This window comes from Monomorium pharaonis, chromosome 9 (genome assembly GCF_013373865.1).
Source record: "Monomorium pharaonis isolate MP-MQ-018 chromosome 9, ASM1337386v2, whole genome shotgun sequence".
NCBI lineage: Eukaryota > Metazoa > Arthropoda > Insecta > Hymenoptera > Formicidae > Monomorium > Monomorium pharaonis.
In genome coordinates this window covers 12,065,245-12,088,316 of record NC_050475.1, presented here as the reverse complement: position 1 = coordinate 12,088,316, position 23,072 = coordinate 12,065,245, and the positions used below count along the sequence as shown (strand labels likewise).

Genomic DNA, 23,072 nt, shown 5'->3' with positions numbered 1-23,072 from the left:
TAACTTCGACAGGAAGTGCATTCCAAAGTCTTGAAGCCACGGACCGAAAAGACCTCTTGTAAAGTTCGGTTAGACATTGCGGGAGATCCGCAACAGATCGGCAGGAGCTCTTGTTGTTTTATTAACCCAATGGGCACGGAAGACTAGACTGGAATAAAGTGTGTTGAGCTCTCTAGCGGTAATAGCGTGGTAGAAAAGACAACCAACAAAGTACTGTCTCCTGAGTCCAACTTTTAATCATCTCTCTCTAATGTAGAAAGGCGTAATGTGCTGATTCCACCGGACTCCATGTATGAATCTAAAACAGGCATTCACCGCTCTGTAAAGCCTGAGATCCAGCTCCGCAGTGATATCTGTGAGAACTGCACTGCAGTAATTGATATGAGGAAAAATTAATGAAGTGATAAGTCTTCCTTTTAAAGCGGGTGGCATTAAATGTCTGCATAACTTTAGTTGATATAATATAATCCAGATCTTGTTTGTTATATTCGAAACATGCAGGTCCCATACTAGGTTGCAAGAGACAGTAAACCAAGATATCTAACAGTCTGCTAGTTGTATGGCAGTTCCATTTACGGTGATCCGCGGAAGTAATCCACGCTCAATGCTATTTAGATACCTAGAAGTGTCCATAATCATACCTTGTGTCTTAGACTCATTCAACAATAGTTTATTCTCAGAAGTCCAATCCACGATCGCGGCAATATCTTCATTAAGCTTTTGAATGGCTTCAGGTAAGTCGTCCAGCGTGCAGCGCAGGCAGATTGATAAATTGTCCACGTAGAAATTATAACTGCAATGTCTTGAAATACTTATAAAATCAGTAAGATATAGACTGAATAATAGTGGTCCAAGCACGGATCCTTGCGGAACACCCACCTCAACCGGAACCACATCAGACACCTCGTCCTTCTCCCTATTATAAACCATCTGTGACCTATCCACCAGGTAAGACGCAACCCACGCCAGAGCCGTTTCAGAGAAATGCAGTCTCTGCAACTTTTCAATTAGTTTGTAATGCTGTACCCTGTCAAAAGCCTTCGAAAAATCAAAAAAGATTGCGATAGTGACCTCTTTGATCAGCCGTGTATCTAACATCATCCAACATTTTCAGTAGGCAAGTCTGTGTAGAATGACTCTTTCTGTACGCGAATTGTTTCGGATCAAAGAGATTTATTCGTTCAAGGTATCGCATACTTGCGCAAACACAACTCGTTCAAGTACTTTTGACAATGCTGGTAAAATAGAAATCGGCCTATAGTCTTACGGAGCTGCAGGATTTTTGACCTTAGGAATGGGGCAGACAAGTGTTTTTTTCCATTGACTGGGAAAGACCCCCTTCATTAGCGAAAAAGTAAAAACATGTTCAATAATTGTCATAACACTAGGCAGCGCGGTCTTTATTAATCGTAACGATACTCCGTCCGCCCCCGCAACGCTGGACCCAGCTTCTCGGATAACATCTCTAATGGTTAAAGGAATCACGTAATTCCAGTGTAGGTCATTTTCATTGAAATCAATCCCGGTGAAAATACTGGCAGGAGGGTCCGAAAGCATCTCTGAGCTAACAGCCGACTGAACAAAGAAGTCATTAAATTCATTGACAGAGCAAGGGAGAAGTTAGCATCTTTAGACTTCAGTAGGCTAAGGTGATGGAGACGGTTCCAAACATCGGACGATCTACAAAATCGTTCAAAGATACGCTGATAATATGTACTCTTTGTGCTGTGAAACTCTGTACCTTGTTACGCAGTTTTTTGAAATTCCGATAGCTCATCTCGTCTTTTCTTCTACGCCACACACGTCTAGCCCTGTTTCTTTCTTTCATTGCTTCTCTTAGTTCGTCTGTAATCCAAGGAGCAGGCAGATTTTTGGCCATAATTAACTTTATTGTTGCACGCTTATTACACTCCTCAAGTAGTGCCGCGTTAAATATCTTTATATTTTGGTCAATATTATCAGACATGAATAGCTGAGACCAGTCTAGATTTTGCAAGTTCAAAAGAAACTTGGATTCCTGAAACCGCATGTAATCTCTACAAATGATTCGTCTATTGCAACGTCTCCGAGTGGCTATTTTGTATTTGATGAAAATTAAGTCGTGCGCAGATAAAAATTCAACCGCACGCTGGCCAAACTTAATCATTTTTGACCGATCGTCGATGATGCATAGATCGAGCCATGTGGCAGAGTGTTGCAAATGATGTGTTGTTTTATACGGGACAAGATAAAGATTAGAAGAGCTGATGAAAGCTCCAAGCTGTGTGCTGTCATAAGAAACCGTGGCCATGTCTGCGTTGAAGCCGCCCAGTACCACGGAGTGACGGTAGTTAATTTGTAATCCGAGAAAGAGATCCTCAAACCTTCTCCTGCAAGTATCCGGCATTTGGCGGTTTGTAGACAACGGTAAGCAAAAGCTTGGAAGCTCCACTGAAAGAAATCTCAACTATAATAAACTCAGGCCTGCCGCAGTACATCGCATCAAATCTAGCCTGTAACGAACCGCGTTTCTAAGCGGCTAACAGCGACCGCAAGGCCCGGCCGACCATCCGCCGGGCCAAGAAACAGGCCAAGAAACGGGCCAAGAAACGGGCAAAAGCGCGCCCATAAACACTCCACGCCACCGAGATGACGCGCATCTTGGAGGCGCTTCGCCTCCCTCCTCTCGAACCAGCATCCCGGAGATGTAACCGAGAGGAGGCCGAGGAGTCCCAAAGACTCCCGAGTCGCTGCCGGGGACCATATATAAGGCCGCCCGGCAACGACAAACACCACTTCTCGTTATCCCGTCCGACACGTTCCAACGAGGAGACAAACCCTACGAGCCAGAAAAACGGTGGAGTGTTCTCCGTCATCGCCGAGAGTTCTCGGCCTAGCTCGCCTGACTTCCTTTCCTCGCTAAGCAGACAACGGGGGTAGAGCGTGCTCTGTCTCCGCCGAGAGCTCTCGGCAGCTAGCAGGGATCCTTTCCGACCGCATCCTCACGGCCCGGTAAAACGGCACGGAGTGTTCTCCGTCTCCCCCCGAGAGTACTCGGGGCCGACGTCGTTCCCTGAAACCCAGCCGCAGTTCGGAGAATTGCCGTAGCAATTCATAGAAAAACTACGGGACGCGAGACACCCGTTTCCGCACCGCGCGCCCGCCGGCCACCGAGCCCGAACGTCGGGCTCGCTTCACGAGCCGCCCACCTCACCGCGCGCCGTCGACATCCCACCGTACCAGACAGCTGATCGGCTGGCTGTCACGCGCGCCGTTCCTGATCACCGGAAAGCATCGTTGTACATAGCCCGACCGTTGTATATAATTCCTTCGCGTTGTAAATATCCGCAAACTTCATTGTATTATAATAAAGTAATAAATTGTATCGTCTAAACTATCCGTTGCATTTCTGCTGTTTCTGAGCCTTTTTCGCCCTGGCCTTTTTCCGACGAGCTAAGATCTCCGCGCGAAAACGGTCGTTACAAGCCAATATAGAAGCTCTGAAATTATTTAATAAGTAAAAGGCGACTCTGCCTCCGTGCCTTCCAATCCTGCCAACCCTGAAGAAATTGTAACCCTGCAATTTCACCATGGCACCTCTGGGCGTAGCCACGTTTCCGACAAGCAAATGATGTGAACCTCTTCGCACCTGAAGAAATTTTGAATTTCATCGAAATGTGCCACTAACGACTGACAGTTAACATGACAGATTTTGAGATACTCAGACTCAGCCATAGTTGATAAATTAGAGTTCGCCCTTGATTTTTTTTGCTAAAACAAGGCAATTACTACCATCAGTAGCAGTGATCTAAATCACCCTTTGGAGAGATCGAAGACAGTTGGAGCATTTTGACTTAACATTCCTTGCTGTACAATTTCTCATCTCATGCTTCTCAGAGCAGTGACCGCATGAAGGATCGTTCTTGCATTCAGCAGCAATGTGACCAAAGGTCATGCACCTGAATCATTGCAGGACCCTTACATGATCAGCAAAACCACATACAGAGTACCGTAGATAAATTCGGCCAATCTTAAAAAGTGTCGTGCGAATTCAAGGCGGGACCTCAAGGACACAGCTGACCAATTTCTTATTTGGTTTAGGCAGTGTTTTGTACACCAACTTTATCCCTGAAACTTCCTCAATGCCGTCAAGATTTTGTGCAACGAGCTCTTTAACAATTTCTTTTTGCGACATTTCGGCCGGCACTCAATGCACAATAACTTGTTCGGGATTCAGCATGTACTGAATTCGCGCCGTCAAGTCAGATGGCAGCAGCTATCGATCATCGTTCACGTAGATCGTGGTGTGCCAGCATGCGCATATCATCAGAATTAACTACTTCGATACGTGTGCTCTATAGCGGCGGTTCACCTTCGTTCATCATGCTATTGTTTCGACATAGTTTTGGTGTTCGAATCTATTCATGAGATCATAGGAAACTCATCCGACGATTACTCGAGAAAGGACTTATTTCATTATCATTGAGAGACTCTTCCGTACTGCTCTGGTGCATCAACATCGAGAGGCTCAAGCTCATCACGCTACGCGCACGCCGGCGCCGCGTGATATCGGCTCTCGGGCATCATCGTCGTCACCGGTAACGAATTAATATAATTCCTGCCGAGTGAGTGGACATTGTTTAATGACTCTAGACAATCTCATTAGTGTGCTCAAAATAACCGCATGTAACGTGTCTCAGTAAGTACTGTGATAAATATACGGTACGACTCGGACATCACAATGAGTCCACGTGACACGTAATTGTAGTGCATTCAATTTAATACCTGTTCCACGAACGTCCTCTCACCCTGCTTAACATCCTCAAAGGCTAACCAGCGATTTCTTCGCCGAGTCGCGAACAATAACTCTAGGGTTGATTTTAACGCTTTCGACTATTTTTAGACCTGCCTCAGACCTGCATCAAGACCAGAATTCTCCTTTATTATATTTAAATCTGACTAGCTTCTATCCTTATACCGTTATTCGGTGCAGGAGTGACCTGCTGACCTTGAGCCCGCAGTCAGCAGGCCTCAAAACACGGAACAACGCTTCTTTAGTTTCGTCCGAGGACCTGAAATTGCCCCGGTCCCCGTCCGCTGGAACCACAAAGAAATTGTTCGTTTTTGGCGCGACGACAGAAGAACCGTCAAACAGGCGAGACCAAGGTACTCCCCTATCCATAACAGCCGCATAGGTCCTCTTATTAATCCTTGAATTGACAGGATTTGGCGCTATACACTCAATATTCGGCTCTCAAATTTCTCGCCAATGACATCATCTACCGCCTGCTTCACGTTTCTCTCTATTTTGTCAAGAAAAACTGATCTCTCCTCGAGCAGATTGACCAACACCGTGGCCACCTCCGTGAACGCCTCCTTACACGCTCTGAATACCTCCTCAATCTGGCCTCTTCTATCTGCCGACTCCTTACTCATCAGCAGGCATTTGACCAAGACATCACAATGCCCGCTCACAGAAACACTCTAGTAGAGGTAATAGGCGGGTTCTGAGCCAGACAATGGGGATGACGTCACTAGGGGGAAGGAGAGGGGAAGGGTATGTTTTCGAAGATCCTTTGGATCCGCCGCCTCGCAGGTGTCAGATAAGGGAAGGAGTTTCATAATATCTTATATATATATATTTATTTATTTTGTAAATCTAATCTTTTTTTTTTTATTACTGCGAATATTGATATTTCCGGTTCCCAAAAACATTTAATACGTAGTCATTTTATTCGAAGATATGTAAGTACACTGCCGGACAATGATTCGGCCCATTCCCTAGCGAGTTTATCTAGGACTTGTCCTATATAAATTTTTGCTAGGATGGAATGGGTTGAATCATTGTCCGGCAGTGTACACAGATTTTCTTCGACTCGAAACTTTATCGTCACGTCGATATTAAATTTTATTGCATTCGGATACTTTTGCCGACGTGCTCGACGGAAAAGCCTACAGTTGCGTTTGATATTACCCCAAAATAAAAATTTTTCGATACAATTGAACACGTTTTCATATGTCAAAGCCCATAGGCTTATTAGTTGTAAACAAGTATCATGGATATATATATATGGCGAGACTCTTAGAGTAACTCTTAGACCAAAAAGATCAAGCGTTCGAGATCGCAGCTCAGTCGTCGAAGTTTTTCTGAAAGTGAAATTTAATTATTAAAATATATTGCAAGATGCGTACTGTACAGATTATATATCCAGTAGAAGGTGTAAGTATAAGTGACAGTGCAAGTTTTATGTGCGGTAAAGTGTATAGATTTAATAATAATTTTTAAAATTTTACAGTTTGTATACGTAGACGAGACACCAATTACAGGTGTCACATTTGCCAATAGTATTACGGTACCACTACTTCCACAACAAAATCAAATGTATATACCATTGAGTAATTTAATTTCGGTGCGCGGTTCCGTAGGACCACAGGTAAGTTGTAGATTATTCAATTTAATGTCATTATATATATATATATATATATATATATATATATATATATATATAATTATAATTACAATTATAAATTTTTTACAGCCGTGGTTTCCCTACGCTGATATACACATCCCCGGCTTTATCAATATCGAAAAGAAAATCTGGACGCAATACTTTAGGAAGATCAATCAGGACCATAATGATGATCTAATAAACCATTCTTATGGAGAATTTGGCATGGCCGACGTATTTGATTTGCGCAAATTGTTTAATATGGAGCCGCTGGTTGACGAGGATTTGGAAGATTAGAGTCGCGATGAAATTGCACCGATTAATGAGTCTGGAGCCTCTAATCAGCGATTTAGAAATTTAAGAATAGTTTTTTTAAACAACATACATTTATATTTTTATATTTATACTTTTGCATTAACTATTTTTTTTATTTTATATGTAATAATTAATTAAGAATATATGTTATTTAAAAAATAAAAAATAAAAATAAAAATTTAGTCAGTCTCTCTTACATTTGTCTACTCATCACCATACTATCCTTTCACTTTTTATCTCGTATTATTATTATTATTATTATTATTATTATTATTATTATTATTATTATTATTATATATATATATCATAGTTGACATGTTTGCTGAAAAACTTAAGAATACGTTTAATATTCACTCTCCAAAAATTTCTTTATTACGATTGAGCATATGTCGAAGCTCAAGCGGTCCACAGACTTCAAAGATCACGTGACTATTTACAAATAGTATGGGTATATATGACGATACCCTTAAAGCATCCCTTTAGAGCTACGGATCATAGGTTCGAGTTATAGTCGGTTTGTCAAAACGTGAAACCTACACAAATTTTCAACGCGGGTTAAACGAATCTGCGTTTTTTTACATATAATGGAAAATTTCGAACAAGTAGAACGCGAACTCTTAGAACAAGTAAATGGAGTTGCTACATTGAGCGAATTTTTTACATGGCTACAACAATGTGAGGAATGCATCGAACAGCTCGGGGAACGCAATCGTGCCAAGCGTCTTCGACTAGCTGTTGGACAGAGACAATCTTTGGTAGCGAGAATCGCGCGACTCGAGGGTGAAAAAACGCGACTGCAAAGACGTTTTATACACGTAGGTGGTAATTACGCGAGCACTAGTGACAATAGCGATAACGCGAGACTTGAGTGGCGTGAAATAGATACTGCGTTCAAGAGCCGTATCTTAACCGGTGTAATAATTAATGTGCATCACATCGAACCACGTCAATTTTTAGAAGAAGCTAAAAACATTGTGCTCGAGCGAGTGCAGGAGGCAATAAACGTACACGATAGTGTAAAAGTAAATACTGCATTCAATGGCGAATTCGTAGCGGGGGATAAACGTGCCAATAAGAGTGTGAATACAAAAAATTATGCATTCTTCCAAGTATCAGATTTAAACGAATGGTACCAGCGATATGTTATCGAGGCCACGTTAGCAAAACTCGAAGAATTCCAAGAGCGTGACAGCGGGTGGGCGTTGTCGCGTATATTAAATTTAACTGTAAATATAAATAAATACAATCCGATGCGTGCGGGATGTCAGATTACATTACCGAAGCATATTATGTTAAAAAAAGCGGTGATTAACGTGCAATCAGAAGACAATGCGTGCTTCGCATGGTCGGTGGTTGCTGCTTTGCATCCTACACAAGATCATCCTGCTCGGAAATCATCGTATCCGCATTACAGTGCGATTCTGAATTTCGGAGACATAGAGTTTCCAGTCGCGCTGAAGGATATTAGAAAATTTGAACGACTTAACAATAATATTTCAATCAATGTATATGGCATCGAAGAGGATAGATTTGTCCCCCTGCGACTCTCCGACGAAAAGAAGGAGAAGCATGTAAATTTGTTATACATGCAAGATAACGAAGGCAACGTGGGACACTTCATGCTGATAAAAAATTTATCCCGACTTATAAGCTCGCAATTGAGCAAGAATAAATGTAGAAAATACATTTGTGATCGGTAAGTAATAATTCATTTATAAAAACGTGTTTATAATTTTATTAAATAGTAAAAATAAAATTTCTTTGTTATTCGCAGGTGCTTGCACTACTTCGATTCCGAAGAAAAATTACAATTGCATGCTGTAGACTGCCATCGGATGAATGACTGTGCCATACTATTGCCGAGTGAACAGAAAAAGTGGTTAAAGTTCCACAACCACAAGAACAAAGAACGGCTTCCCTTCGTCGTGTACGCTGATTTGGAGTGCATACTGCAAAAGACGCAACCTGACACGGAGCGAGAGTCGTATACATACCAGCATCACCAGGTATTCAGCATTGGATATTACGTGCGATGTTCATACGACGACGCGTTATCCGTGTATCGGTTTCATCGTGATCCCGATTGCATATCATGGTTCGCGAAACAATTAGAAGAATTGGCGCATAACGTTAAGGCTCGTTTATCCGCTAATGTTCCCATGAACACGTTGTCGAAGGAACAGTGGCAGACGTACCGTAGCGCGACGCATTGTCACATCTGTGATAAACCGTTTACGCCAGATGATACGCGGGTGCGCGATCATTGTCATATAACCGGTAGATATCGTGGTCCCGCGCATTCAAATTGTAATCTAAATTATAAAAATTCATTTTATATTCCAATAGTTTTTCACAATTTATCCGGTTACGATTCACATTTTATAATAAAGGAAATAGCAAGTGCGTTCGAAGGCTGCGTTAATCTGCTACCAATAACAAAAGAAAAATATATTTCTTTTACTAAATTTGTTAAAGATACTACCGAAAAAGACTCGCGAAATTATATAGGGTTACGATTTATAGATTCATACAGATTCCTTAACACCAGTCTCGATAAATTAGCATCGTATCTCAATATCGATAAATTAAAAATTGTACGGTCTGAATTTGCAAACCTATCTAATGAAGAATTTAGTTTATTAACTCGAAAAGGTGTATTTCCCTACGAGTACGTAGATTGCATAAATAAGCTGCAGGACACGTGTTTACCGCCGCGCGAATCATTTTTCAGTTCTTTGACTGGTGATACGGTATCTGAGAGCGATTACGTGCACGCCGAAAACGTCTGGAGGCGATTCTCCATCCATACCTTAGGCGAATATAGCGATTTATATTTGAAAACAGATGTTTTATTATTAGCGGATATTTTTGAAAATTTTCGCGACACGTGTATCAAAAGTTATGGTCTCGATCCCGCGCATTATTACACATTACCGGGTTTCACGTGGGACGCCATGCTGAAACATACACGTGTCAATTTTGAGCTACTTACAGATATCGATATGGTATTGTTTATAGAACGCGGTATACGTGGCGGTCTCAGCCAATGTTCAGGCAGATATGCGCGAGCTAATAATAAGTACATGCAATCGTACAATTTATCAAAACCATCGTCATACCTTATGTACTTTGACGTCAATAATTTGTACGGATGGGCAATGTGTCAACCTTTGCCTTACGCTAAATTTCAATGGGTTGAAGATATTTCAAATTTTGACGTAAACGCGATTGCCACAGATTCGCCCACGGGTTACATTCTCGAAGTCGATATCGAGTATCCTCAGGACCTTCACGACGTGCACGCCGATCTACCATTCTGCCCAACGCGCGACAAACCGCCCGGTACGCGAGAGGAGAAACTGCTTGCAACTGTTTACGATAAAAAGCGTTACATTATTCATTATCGTAACCTGCAGCAGTGCATGCGCCACGGTCTTCGCGTAACACAAATACACCGCGTATTACAATTCTCCCAATCTGCATGGCTTTGCGAGTACATAGAATTAAACACACGATTTCGAACCCTCGCGAAAAACGACTTTGAAAAAAATTTATATAAACTCATGAACAACGCAGTATTCGGTAAAACAATGGAAAATGTACGCAATCATGTTAATGTAAAACTTTTGACGAAATGGGAGGGACGGTACGGCGCGGAAGCAATGATTGCTAGACCGAATTTTCACAGTAGAAGCATATTTTCAGAGAGTTTAATCGCTATCGAATTGCGTAATCTCGAGGTAAAATTCAACAAACCGATCTACGTAGGGATGTGTATACTCGACATATCAAAAATCTGCTTGTACGAATTTCACCACGAGTACATGTTACCGCTGTATCGCGACAAATGTAGAGTTATGTACACCGACACCGACAGTCTCGTATACCACGTCGAGTGTGAGAATATTTATGAAAACATGAGGCGCGATATTGCCAGATTCGACACGAGCGATTATCCGATCGACAACGCGTACGGTATGCCTCTCGAGAATAAAAAAGTACCAGGTTTAATGAAAGACGAGAACAATGGTGCCATCATGACAGAGTTCGTTGGACTTAGGGCAAAGATGTACGCGTTGAAGGTGGATGGGAAAAAGGATACTAAAAAGGCTAAAGGTGTCAAGAGCAGCGTCGTCGCGCGAACTATAACATTTGACGATTACACGCGCTGTCTCCACAACGAAATCGAACTGACACGTCGCCAGTCATGTATACGATCCAAGTTGCACGAAGTATACACGGTATCCGAAAAGAAAATCGCTCTAAGTCCGTACGACAATAAACGATATCTAATACCAGATTCAACCGAAACGTTACCGTTGGGACATTGGCGGATACCCCTATAATATATATATATATATATATATATATATATATATATATATATATATTGTATTGTACACGTATTTTACATTTTATATAATGTATTTTACATTTTACATATATTTATTAATTTTACATTTTGCGATTCAAGTATTTTATACTTTGCGTTTTATGTATTTTACATTTTACATGTATTTTATAATTTTTCATTTTGTGTTATATATATATATATATATATATATATATATATATATATAATACGTTTTACACTTATTTTGTATTTTATATTTCGGCGTTTCATGTATTTCATATTTCACACGTATTTTATATATCTAAACTTATATGAAATAAGATTTTTTACATGTATTACATATTAAGGATGATGGAAGGATAATAAAGATGTTTTTTATTATTATGTGTCACAAACATTTATTTTTATATAGCTACATTGTATTTTTATATGAGTATAATAAAAAAATTGCATGAATTAAATGACATTGTCTTTGTGTATCCATGAATTATGCGATCCATCGAATCCTAACCACTTTACGTAGACCTCGTCACCCTTCCTGCGCAATATTTTCTCCACAAGAAATACATCAGGATGAGTCGCACGATGCAACTCGTGCTCATAGAACGCTCCAGCTATAGATTTTCCACGATAATCCTCGAGTAGATAGGTTACGGGATTAGTATGTTGCACTTTAATAATCTTAAACACCTCGGTTGTCCAATTTGGCGTGTAACCCTTCTCAAAAATCGTCTTGTACTTGCTCACGCGTACTGAATCGCCCATTTTAAATCTCGCTGGACCCGCGATCTTTATAGTGCTGTATACTGTAGTCAAGAGTCTTTTAGCCACAGCGGGGGTTACGTCGATGGGTCGCATACCGATAGTTCGATGCTTTCGAGTATTGTAATTCAACACGAGACGTGGTAACAGGTCAATCCACTTGTAATTGCCGTAGAGTGTAAATTGCTTCCACATATCGTTCTTCAGCGTGCGGTTAAACCGCTCAACGACCGACGCCTTCATTATAGAGTACGTAGAATAATGATTGATATCATGTTTTTTCAAGAGTTTCTGCACGTCGGCGTTGTAAAACTCCTTCCCCATATCGGTTTGCAAGTTTTTCGGATGTCTACTGCTCTCTCGCATTATCTCAGCAATAGCGTTAGCCGTCTCACTTCCACCCTTGCTCTTGAGCGGTATAGCCCACGCATACTTGCTCAACACATCGATGACAGTGAGTATATAGTGATAGCCTTTGTTGAAACGCGAATACGGATGCATCTCGACGATATCTGCTTGCCACAAGTCGTCGTATCCTCGAACTATAACACGTCTTCGTGGAAAATTTCTTCTTGCAGGAGCGTGCAGTTCCTCGACGAGTCGCAACCTCTCAGAACTAACATGTCGATCGGATTTTAATGATCTCATGTTTGTTTCACGTTCGTTTAACGTTTGTTTCACGTTCTTTCACGTTCTTTTACGTTCTTTTACGTTTGTTTCACGTTCTTTCACGTTCGTTTCACGTTCTTTCACGTTCTTTTACGTTCTTTTACGTTCTTTTACGTTTGTTTCACGTTCTTTCATGTTCTTTTACGTTCGTTTTACGTTCTTTTACGTTTGTTTCACGTTCTTTCACGTTCGTTTCACGTTCTTTCACGTTCTTTTATGTTCTTTTACGTTCTTTTACGTTTGTTTCACGTTCTTTCATGTTCTTTTACGTTCGTTTTACGTTCTTTTACGTTTGTTTCACGTTCTTTCACGTTCGTTTCACGTTCTTTCACGTTCTTTTATGTTCGTTTTACGTTCTTTTACGTTTGTTTCACGTTCTTTCACGTTCGTTTCACGTTCTTTCACGTTCTTTTACGTTCTTTTACGTTCTTTTACGTTCGTTTCACGTTCTTTCATGTTCTTTTACGTTCGTTTTACGTTCTTTTACATTTGTTTCACGTTCTTTCACGTTCGTTTCACGTTCTTTCACGTTCTTTTACGTTCTTTTACGTTCTTTTACGTTCGTTTCACGTTCTTTCATGTTCTTTTACGTTCGTTTTACGTTCTTTTACGTTTGTTTCACGTTCTTTCACGTTCGTTTCACGTTCTTTCACGTTCTTTTACGTTCTTTGTTGTTCGTTACCGTCCGTATTGATGTTCGTTGTCGTTCGTTAACGTCTGTATTGATGTTCGTTGTCGTTTATATTATCGTTCTTTGTCGTTTGTTACTGTTGTTGTTTGTTTATTATTTCTTTCTGTCGTCCTTCAAAAGCCATTCTTTGTCTTCAGGTATTGAACGATTAGTTAGTCGTTCATAGCCATTTCTAGCCTGATTTACAACTGTTTTGTAGCTATCCGATAATCGTTCTTGAGTCGTTCGATAGCGATCTTGTATCGTTTGGTAACTACCTGACAATCGCTCCTGAACCGTTTGTTGTTGATTCAGAAATTTTTCGAAATTATTCGTTAGACGTTCGTAACCGTCTCTTCGTCGTTCATTGCCGCTCATTGCTGTTCGTTGTTGTTTCTGACTCAGCTTTTATAATCGTATGTTGAAGTTCGTTTATCGCAATCTGCAACGCTCGCACGTCCTTCTCAAGTGAAGTCAACCTCTCGTCTGATTCTTTTTGGTGGTTTATCAAGGTTTTAATATACTGATCCACGTATAGTTTGTTGGCAGCGTCGGTATTAATTTCAGGCTGCGCTAGACGGCGAATCTTGCGCAATCTCGCGTCAAAGTCTGTTACAACGCAACACAGAGCGTTTTCACGCACATAATTTCTCACTATACCGCTCCAATGATGATACGAATCGTCGGTGTCGTTTCTCAGTTTGAATAGTCCAAATTTGTCGATCGGCATTTTTCGATATGAGATGACGGCGATCAACTGATTCGTTTCAACGTTCTCTACGTTAATTTATAATAAGACCAGCCTCGCGAAGTTCCTCGATGATAGACAACATCTCGTTGTCGTGTGCGTTGTGACCAGCTTGACGCGAAGCTTCGAGCAATCGTATGCGATCCACTAGCTCGTTAGGATCATCCCAGTGCTGGTAATCGATCGCGTTATCATTTAATGTCATAGCGTTAGGTAATCCTTTTCCAACCGTAAATTCTTTTTTTAATAACGGTGAAATTACATATTTATACTTGTATCCCTTGTTGCTCAATAATCGACCGTGTGCAATGTGATTGCGTTTATGTGCGTTTGTAGCCAGCAATATGTTTTTATACTTTCGTTTATCATTTTCCGTGTAAAGAGAATCATCGGGATATCTCTTAAAGATTAGCTCGTAAAGACCAGGTGTGCCAACGTAGCGCATGCCATCGATAATTATGTTATCTTCACCGTCCACGTCAAACTTTTTACTACCAAGCATCATTCCATTCTTGCCCAGATAAACACCGTACACGATATCTATAATTTTCTCTTTTTCACCACGACCGCTGAGAAAATCTCCGATGTACTCTCGACTTAGCGGACCAAAGTGCTGTAACAGCGCTTTTCGACCCTCCAACGTTTGCATGTGATTTCGAACGGTCACCGCAAATGAATCGTCCACAGTTTCGAAAACATCATCGTTTTCAAGCAATCTGGGTATCGTTGGGTTTGCAGTTACCGTACGCGGCGTGGATGCTATTGTGAGCAAATCCATTGCATCGTTTGACATATGCTGCTGCTGCTCTTGCTGTATCGATGGTAAATCTACCGCGTCGTTTAATGTATGCCGCATAAGTTTGTACGATTCGTTTAAGGTGTGATCCATCGAAGTGTTTTTTCGTTTCCTCTTTATCTTACTCTGTATCGTATCTTTCTGAGCGAACGATGTTTCAACGCTTACATCATCATCATCATCACGCGGTTCGTCTTTTATTGTGTGTGTACTAGAATTGTCAATGATCTTTTGCAGCGGCTTAATGAGAGGCTCAAAGTGCCTCTTAGCCGCGATATCCTCCTCGATCCTACCGGTCTTTAAGGCACGATGTTTTTTTCGAATCGATTCACTCGTTTTCTCAATTTCCCTTACAATTTTTTCACGCTCGTGTATATCTTTGTTCCCAGCCATGTTGATGTTTGTCCAACGTTAACGTATCGATAACAACTAACCGCTTCGTGGTACCGCGAACTCGTTAAATCCTCTTCTGTATCGCCCGTTAGCAAGTTCACTGTCCTTGTCTATCACTAGAAATCCATAATCATGCTGCCAACAATCGCGGCACAATGTATAAAAATCATCGTACGTCATATCGGTATTCACGTGATCGTTGTATACATGCTTTAAGTTCGTATTATCCTGTTTGAACAGGATCAGTAGGTTTGCGTTGTCACGTATAAGATGTTTAGGTATTCTAGCATACGTCTGACAGAGATAAAAGCAGTCGACATTTGAATGTCTGCCCATCGCAAAGTATTCTCTTATCGTATCTTGCTTGTCGCACGCTACGTCATCAAACACGAAGATTGAGTTTGGACGCGCCTCGCTTGGAGGAATGACATCACTATTATTAGAGAATGTAAAGTAACCGATTTCATCGATTGGTGTTAACAAACTCTCCAAATATCGATATTTCGGCTGTTGCAACGATTTCGAGTACACGTACACGTTTTCGAAACGTACGCCGTGCGGACTTTCCAACAAGCTTATGATAACGTTGGTTTTACCACAATTCGAGGGTCCGCAAATAATCGCACGTATAGTACTCGGTAGCATTTCGCCATGCTTACGTTTCCCACCGCTATCTCCCATTAGTGACAACCTGTCATCATAATTTGTAACGCGTATCGCCAGCGGTTGTCGTACGAACTTCATTTTTCTACTAGATAAAAGGGTAAGATCGAACGCCTATTTATATGCGTGCAAAACCGCGAATCGTTCAGTAGCAAAGATGTTCGTGCTGTTATCACATCCCTCCGATATTCTTAATTTAAGCATCGCTCAGTTGCAATTTATATCGAAACCTGTTTTGTTACAAGTGTGTGGTAACTACCTCGATCACGTATGGCATAAACTTCCAAAACATATAAAAGCGGATTCTGAAGTTCAAAGCTATCGCCGCTGCAACGAGCATTACAATCAACCGTGGCAAAGAACGCACATCGACGGTCCCGCACCGTTGATAAAGAATTGTAGCGAATGCCGACGGGTTGTGGTTTATTAAATCACGTGATAAACGCGCTTCCTTTTGAGCTACATATCCCTGGATATCAGTTTTGCGGCCCAGGAACGCACTTGGAAAAGCGATTAGCCAGAGGTGATCAGGGTATAAATCCACTGGACGCAGCGTGTCGTGAACACGATATTGCTTATTCTCAAAACAACAATCTCGCTAAACGACACGTGGCGGACAAGGTACTCGCCACGAAAGCGTTAGAACGTGTAATTGCTAGAGATTCAACTTTGAAAGAGAAAGCTGCTGCTGCTGCCGTTTGGGCAGCTATGAAAGCTAAAACAAAGATTGGTATGGGCATGAAGAAGACGTCGATGAAGAAAAAGACAACAAAAAAGAAACGAGTACTTCCTACGGTGAAACGAGGCGGTATGTTACCGATTCTACCGATATTGGGTGCGCTCGGATCCATGATTGGTGGAGCGGCTGGCGTGGCGAAAGCGGTGAACGACAGCAAAGTCGCGCGACGACAACTCGAGGAGCTGCAGCGTCACAATCGCGCGATGGAAGGTCGCGGACTGTATCTTGGTCCGTACACAGATGGACGGGGGCTGTACCTCGCTCCATACAAATCTGGAAAAGGTGTAACATCGAAAGAAAAAAAAAAAAAAACATCGAAAAAGCGTTAAAAATGCCCGCGGGTGCAATGACGAATGTACAACTGCAGCAACTGGCTATTCGTATGCGTATTCCATACTTTAGAGGAGTTTTCATGCGTAACGCATTACCGATAAGCAGCCCGTGTCAAAACGAGAGCGGTATCGTAAATTTGGATGATGTAACGGGTCCCGGTACTCATTGGGTAGCCTATGCAAAGAGGAACAATCACGTGATATATTTCGATAGTTTTGGCAACCTTCGCCCACCTAAAGAACTTGTACGATATTTCGGAAACGATGTGACAAAGATAGAGTACAATCGAACGTCCTATCAAACCTACAATCAAAGTATTTGTGGACAACTGTGTCTACAGTTTCTTCGAACGGTTGATGCGTATGAATTTAAAGCTTGACAACGTGCTATTTAACTCAGTATTCGTTGGACGGTTTTTCAATCATGTCGCTAATACTTACGCTCACCGGAAAGAGCAACGTCCTCGCTACAACCTATTTTCCCGCCATAGATTTGAGCGATGACGATTATGAGCTCGGTCTCATGAATTTTGAGACTTACAACACAATTCCCAACGTAAATGCTTCGAATAATAAATTTTACTTTGACGAAGATGATGTGGAAATTACGATTCCCGAGGGATCGTATGAACTACAGGCTATAAATAAATTTTTGAAACGTACAATTCCACTGAAACGTCGGCAACATGCGATTAACGATGATGATAAAAAAAAACATGATAACGACGGTGACGATGAAAATGATGATTTTCCGATAGTGCTCCGCGCTAATAACAATACGATGAGAAGCGAGATAAAGTGCGCTTACAGAATAAATTTTAGCAAGCCCAACAACATTGGATCGTTGCTAGGATTTTCTTTAGATCGTATATTACCGCCGCATAAATGGTACAAATCGGACTTACCGATTAACATTATCAATGTAAATATTATCCGCGTAGAGTGTAACGTGACTTCAAGCGCATACAGTAACGATAAGCGCGTGCATACGATACACGAATTTTCTCCGAACGTTGCGCCAGGATATAAGATCTCGGAAACACCGTCGCAGATCATTTATCTACCGATCACCGCACGGAGCATTTCAGATTTGATGATACGCGTCGTCGACCAGCACGGACGATTGCTTGATTTTCGAGGTGAAGAAATTACCGTCAGATTGCACGTACGACGACTACGACGATAACGCATGTGTATGAGATGCTCATATTGAATGGACACGTGAGAGATAACACAACATTTACAAAACCAACATTTACAAACCTGACATTTAGTAGTAAATTTCAACCACCAAGAAAAAACGGTTGCATCGCGAAAAAGAAACTTACCGCGTCCAACGTTGCATTTCTACAATCTTTGGGATACGCTGTGCGACAATGACTAACATCTTAAACATCGAGGATGAGCCGATCTTTGACGATCGTATCGTTAAGATTGAAAATCACACGTACAATCCGTTCGCCAACACAACATTCGAATACAGCGATGAGATAAGAATACCTATACAACAGCAAGATTTATACACGTTACCGTCCGAAAGTTTTCTATACATCGAGGGAAAACTTACGATAAAAAAACCGGTTGCGGGATCTGATGTGACATTGGGGAATAATTGCGTCGCGTTCATGTTTGATGAGATTCGATATGAACTCAACGGTGTGGAGATTGATCGCAACAGAAACGTTGGAATAACCAGCGCGCTCAAGAATTATATTACTATGTCATCCGACAGAATTATGATTGCAAATAACGCTGGTTGGGAGCCGTGGAATTCTCCGAATGGATACTTTAATTTTTGCGTACCGCTCAATATGCTACTAGGATTTTGCGAAGATTATAGACGCGTGGTGATTAACGCCCGTCATGAGTTGATCTTGATACGCTCGCGCAACGATAATAATTGTCTAGTTGGCGATCCGGCGAGAGAACCTGAAATTGAATTATTCAAAGTACAGTGGCGAATGCCACACGTGCTGCTGAACGAGGTAAATAAACTGTCGATGCTGCGCGCTCTAGAAAGCGGGCGATACCTCAGCATGGCTTTTCGTTCGTGGGATCTGTACGAGTTTCCGCTATTACAACGCACAACTAAACATTCGTGGGCCATCAAGACCGCTACTCAGCTCGAGAAGCCGCGTTACGTCATCTTCGCTCTGCAGGCTGGTCGGAAGAATGTTATGCTCGATGACGCGAGCCGATTCGATCATTGCAAACTAATGAACGTAAAACTGTATCTAAACTCAGAATGTTATCCGTACGATGATATGAATCTGGATTTCGATAGAAACAGATGGGCAATTCTCTACGACACGTACACACGTTTTTGTAAAAATTATTATGGATACAATTATCTCGAGCCGAATCAAACTGTCACAAATTTTCGACATAAAGGTCCGTTTGTGATTATCGATTGCTCTCGACAAAATGAATCGATAAAGAGCGCAACCGTGGACGTGCGCTTAGAGTTTGAATGCAAAGAGAACGTGCCTGCGAGTACCACCGCGTACTGTCTCATCATACACGATCGAGTGGTTCAGTACAACCCGTTGACCAATGTTGTGCGCAAAATTACATAAACAACAAAGTGACGACGCCAGAAGACAATGAATCTCTAAACAAAATGGATATTATGCATGTCTTACGTTATCAGAACCATGTAAACAATTGTGCTTTACAAATGTATTAAAAAAATATATTTAATTGGTCTAACAATAAAAAAATATATATAAATTTTGTATTTTATTTTATCCTCCATATTTCCTATTTTCCATTTTATTAGTTAACATAATTTTTATTTTGGTATAATAGGTAGGTAGGTCGGAAAAATAATTATAAAAATGTTTTTTTTAATTTTCACACCAATACATATTTATTAAAGAAGGTGTATCATATAAATTTTTTAAATTTTCACACAAATACATATTCATTTAATTATTACACAAAGCATCATATAAAATATTATTCACGCCATAGGTCATCAGTTCGCAATCTATGATACAAGTTTTATCATATCTTTCATTTAATAGCTTTACAGCATCGTGCTTAGTAGTAATATAATTTTGGCGTAAAAGACTTACAAAATGCTTATACTTATCGCTTACACTATATGTTTTTTGATGCAACTGGTTATATACATACTCAGCACAGTGTTCGAGTTCATATAAAAATAATATCGTTAACGGTTTCATATATAAACTGGTATTAAGCAGCGTTAATTTTACAATATTCTCATCACGTATTTTTACTATTTCTATTACTAAATCGCAAATTACAAGTCTTGAAGATGGCAAAGTTGACCGCACGAGTCGTTCAATGTCCGCACGTCTCTCGATGAATGCTTTCCATGTTGTATATGGTAAAATTATTTGGCTGCCCTTGTTGTTGCCAAGAATCATCTCCACATATGACATGGACCCCACACTGATTCCGATGTCCAAGTATTTGTAGGCTGTGGTAGTCAAGGCAAATCTCCTCCCCAAGATATGTGGAGTATAGCGCAGCTGCGATAATGTTCTGTAAAAAGAATATATAGCGAGTTATAAAAAAATGTAAAATAAATATGAAAAAAGAATTTAAAAGTTATAAATACTTACGGTTTATTGCACGCTTCATTTTGCTGGATCGGAACGTAATAGTTCATCTCGTACGTTTTTTGAGAGTCTTTCCCCAGTTGTCCGAGCGGTAATGTTGCCGAGAACCTTTGCTATCCGTCTTGTAACGAGCGACTGATGTGGCGATGATGCTGGAACTCTTCTTCTTATATGCAATACCCCTCCACATGTTTTAATGGCTATGGTTGTGACTATGGTTGTGTGTGTGTGTGTGTGTGTGTGTGTGTGTGTGTGTGTGTGTGTGTGTGTGTGTGTGTGTGTGTGTGTGTGTGTAAGTGTGTGTGTGTGGTTGCAAACTGCGACTGTGACTTTAGATAAACTTTTTTTTATTTTTAAGATAAACTTTTTTTTTATTTATTTATTTGTATTTTTATTGTGCACAAACTGGGCACATGTCGTACGGAATTATAACAAACATAGGCTGTCGGCAATTTGAGCAATATTTACCGTCCAGCATATCAAACGTATCCGTCATATGCTTGCGAAAAGCAGTCATCATGTTGAAATCCGTATCCGCGATTCGCATAATGCATTCGGCACATGCCGAATACGTGCCGCCCGTGGTGTAAAAAAAATAAATCGCGCAATGTTTTTTTTGTCCAGTTATTGCACGCACTTCTTCAGGCATTAAATGTTTTTCTGCAATAGTTTCACGGAAATCGTCACAGTCGCTTATATATTGGCTGTCGTCGGACAGCATACTCTCTTCATCTTCATCCATGATGTGTTCAAAATTGATAGCATCCAATGCATTTTCATGAAATTCATCCACGATGCCTAAAGCATCTTCATCGTTCATTTGGTGGAACATATCTACAACATTTCTATGTCTATTTATATTGTTGCCGTCGTTATCTTCAATATTTAAAATTTCAATATCGCTGTCGTCATCTGCGATGTCGATAATTTCTATTTCGTGGATATTAGCCATTTGTAGAAAACTCTAACGTTCACTTAACTTAACACACTTTTAAAAATTTGTGTAGGTTTCACTTTCAGAAAAACTTCGACGATTGAGCTGCGATCTCGAACGCTTGATCTTTTTGGTCTAAGAGTTACTCTAAGAGTCTCGCCATATATATATATCCATGATACTTGTTTACAACTAATAAGCCTATGGGCTTCGACATATGAAAACGTGTTCAATTGTATCGAAAAATTTTTATTTTGGGGTAATATCAAACGCAACTGTAGGCTTTTCCGTCGAGCACGTCGGCAAAAGTATCCGAATGCAATAAAATTTAATATCGACGTGACGATAAAGTTTCGAGTCGAAGAAAATCTGTGTACACTGCCGGACAATGATTCAACCCATTCCATCCTAGCAAAATTTATATAGGACAAGTCCTAGATAAACTCGCTAGGGAATGGGCCGAATCATTGTCCGGCAGTGTACTTACATATCTTCGAATAAAATGACTACGTATTAAATGTTTTTGGGAACCGGAAATATCAATATTCACAGTAATAAAAAAGATTAAATTTACAAAATAAATAAATATATATATATAAGATATTATGAAACTCCTTCCCTTATCTGACACCTGCGAGGCGGCGGATCCAAAGGATCTTCGAAAACATACCCTTCCCCCTCTCCTTCCCCCTAGTGACGTCATCCCCATTGTCTGGCTCAGAACCCGCCTATTACCTCTACTCACTCTTAACAGAAGGACTTTCAGTCTTACCTTTGACATGTTTAACACTAAGCATTTTCTTTAAGCGTCCACGACTAGCCGCACCGCAGTCTTCGTCCCCACTGACATGAGCAGCATCCATCGATAAATTGGAGCTCTTCCTATCTGTCCCAAAAGCTATATGAGCTTTTGGGACGGATAGGACTCGCTTTAGAAAAGCCATGACAGACATCGGTACAGTAAACACAATGTTTATGTATTATTGAGACGCAGGCGCAGGCGAACGCCCGACGATGGACGAGTCGCAGAGCCACAGATGACAGAATCAAGATCCAATACCACAAATTGCAAATAGCCGGAGAATGCCGAAAGAAGCACTCACAAATCCAAACGAAAATGGTCAAGCAAGACAGCCCTTGTCAGAGTATCTGGAAAAAAAAGCCCCTCGAGGCCACAAAACAGCAGAAAAGCAGCCAAAATTGGAATCGCGATGTATCGCAATCATCGACAATGAACACATCAAGCCAAGAATCTGTGGAAGATGTGTGAAAAGTTGTATCTGAGCTGACTATGAGTGCGTTTGGGGAGACACTATTAGCGCTACCAGCATCAGTCCATCTTCATTACTTATTAAAAGTAGAACAAGGATAAACTGATGCTGATAGCGCTAATAGCATCTCCTCGAACACACCCTAGATGCATCGACAGGGAGGCGACAAGTTGACGCAAATGATTAGCTTCTACTAAAATTATTACATAATAAATTACAATTTAAATCACTTGCAATGACAACATTTTTGTAGAGATGAGAGTAATATGTCAGTGCCTCAGCGAATCGGTGAAAAAGAAGACCTTTAGGCTTTCTATACATTGATGCGAACAATAACGATTCGCTTCCCAGACAACGAATTTCTAAAATGATATATTCCGGCGCATTTGAATGATCGTTTTCCGATGG

The 23,072-nt window shown here is 40.8% G+C and overlaps 3 protein-coding genes across 3 annotated transcripts; 2 read left to right on the top strand and 1 right to left on the bottom strand.

Annotated features, from left to right (window-relative positions):
• Nucleotides 1–6,010: 6,010 nt before the first annotated feature.
• LOC118647402 lies at nucleotides 6,011–9,176 on the top strand. Its single transcript, XM_036292245.1, has 3 exons — nucleotides 6,011–6,199; nucleotides 6,276–6,413; nucleotides 6,519–9,176. The coding sequence occupies exons 1-3, from the start codon at nucleotides 6,164–6,166 to the stop codon at nucleotides 6,723–6,725; spliced, it is 381 nt and encodes a 126-aa protein (XP_036148138.1). The 5' UTR covers nucleotides 6,011–6,163; the 3' UTR covers nucleotides 6,726–9,176.
• A 9,069-nt stretch (nucleotides 9,177–18,245) lies between these two features.
• Nucleotides 18,246–19,445, top strand: LOC118647460. Its single transcript, XM_036292479.1, has one exon. It carries the CDS (start codon nucleotides 18,246–18,248, stop codon nucleotides 19,443–19,445), a length of 1,200 nt encoding a protein of 399 aa, XP_036148372.1.
• Nucleotides 19,446–19,760: 315 nt separating this feature from the next.
• LOC118647334 lies at nucleotides 19,761–20,699 on the bottom strand. Its single transcript, XM_036292065.1, has 2 exons — nucleotides 20,463–20,699; nucleotides 19,761–20,382 (listed from the first exon to the last, which is right to left on the bottom strand). The coding sequence occupies exons 1-2, from the start codon at nucleotides 20,507–20,509 to the stop codon at nucleotides 19,797–19,799; spliced, it is 633 nt and encodes a 210-aa protein (XP_036147958.1). The 5' UTR covers nucleotides 20,510–20,699; the 3' UTR covers nucleotides 19,761–19,796.
• Nucleotides 20,700–23,072: the final 2,373 nt, after the last annotated feature.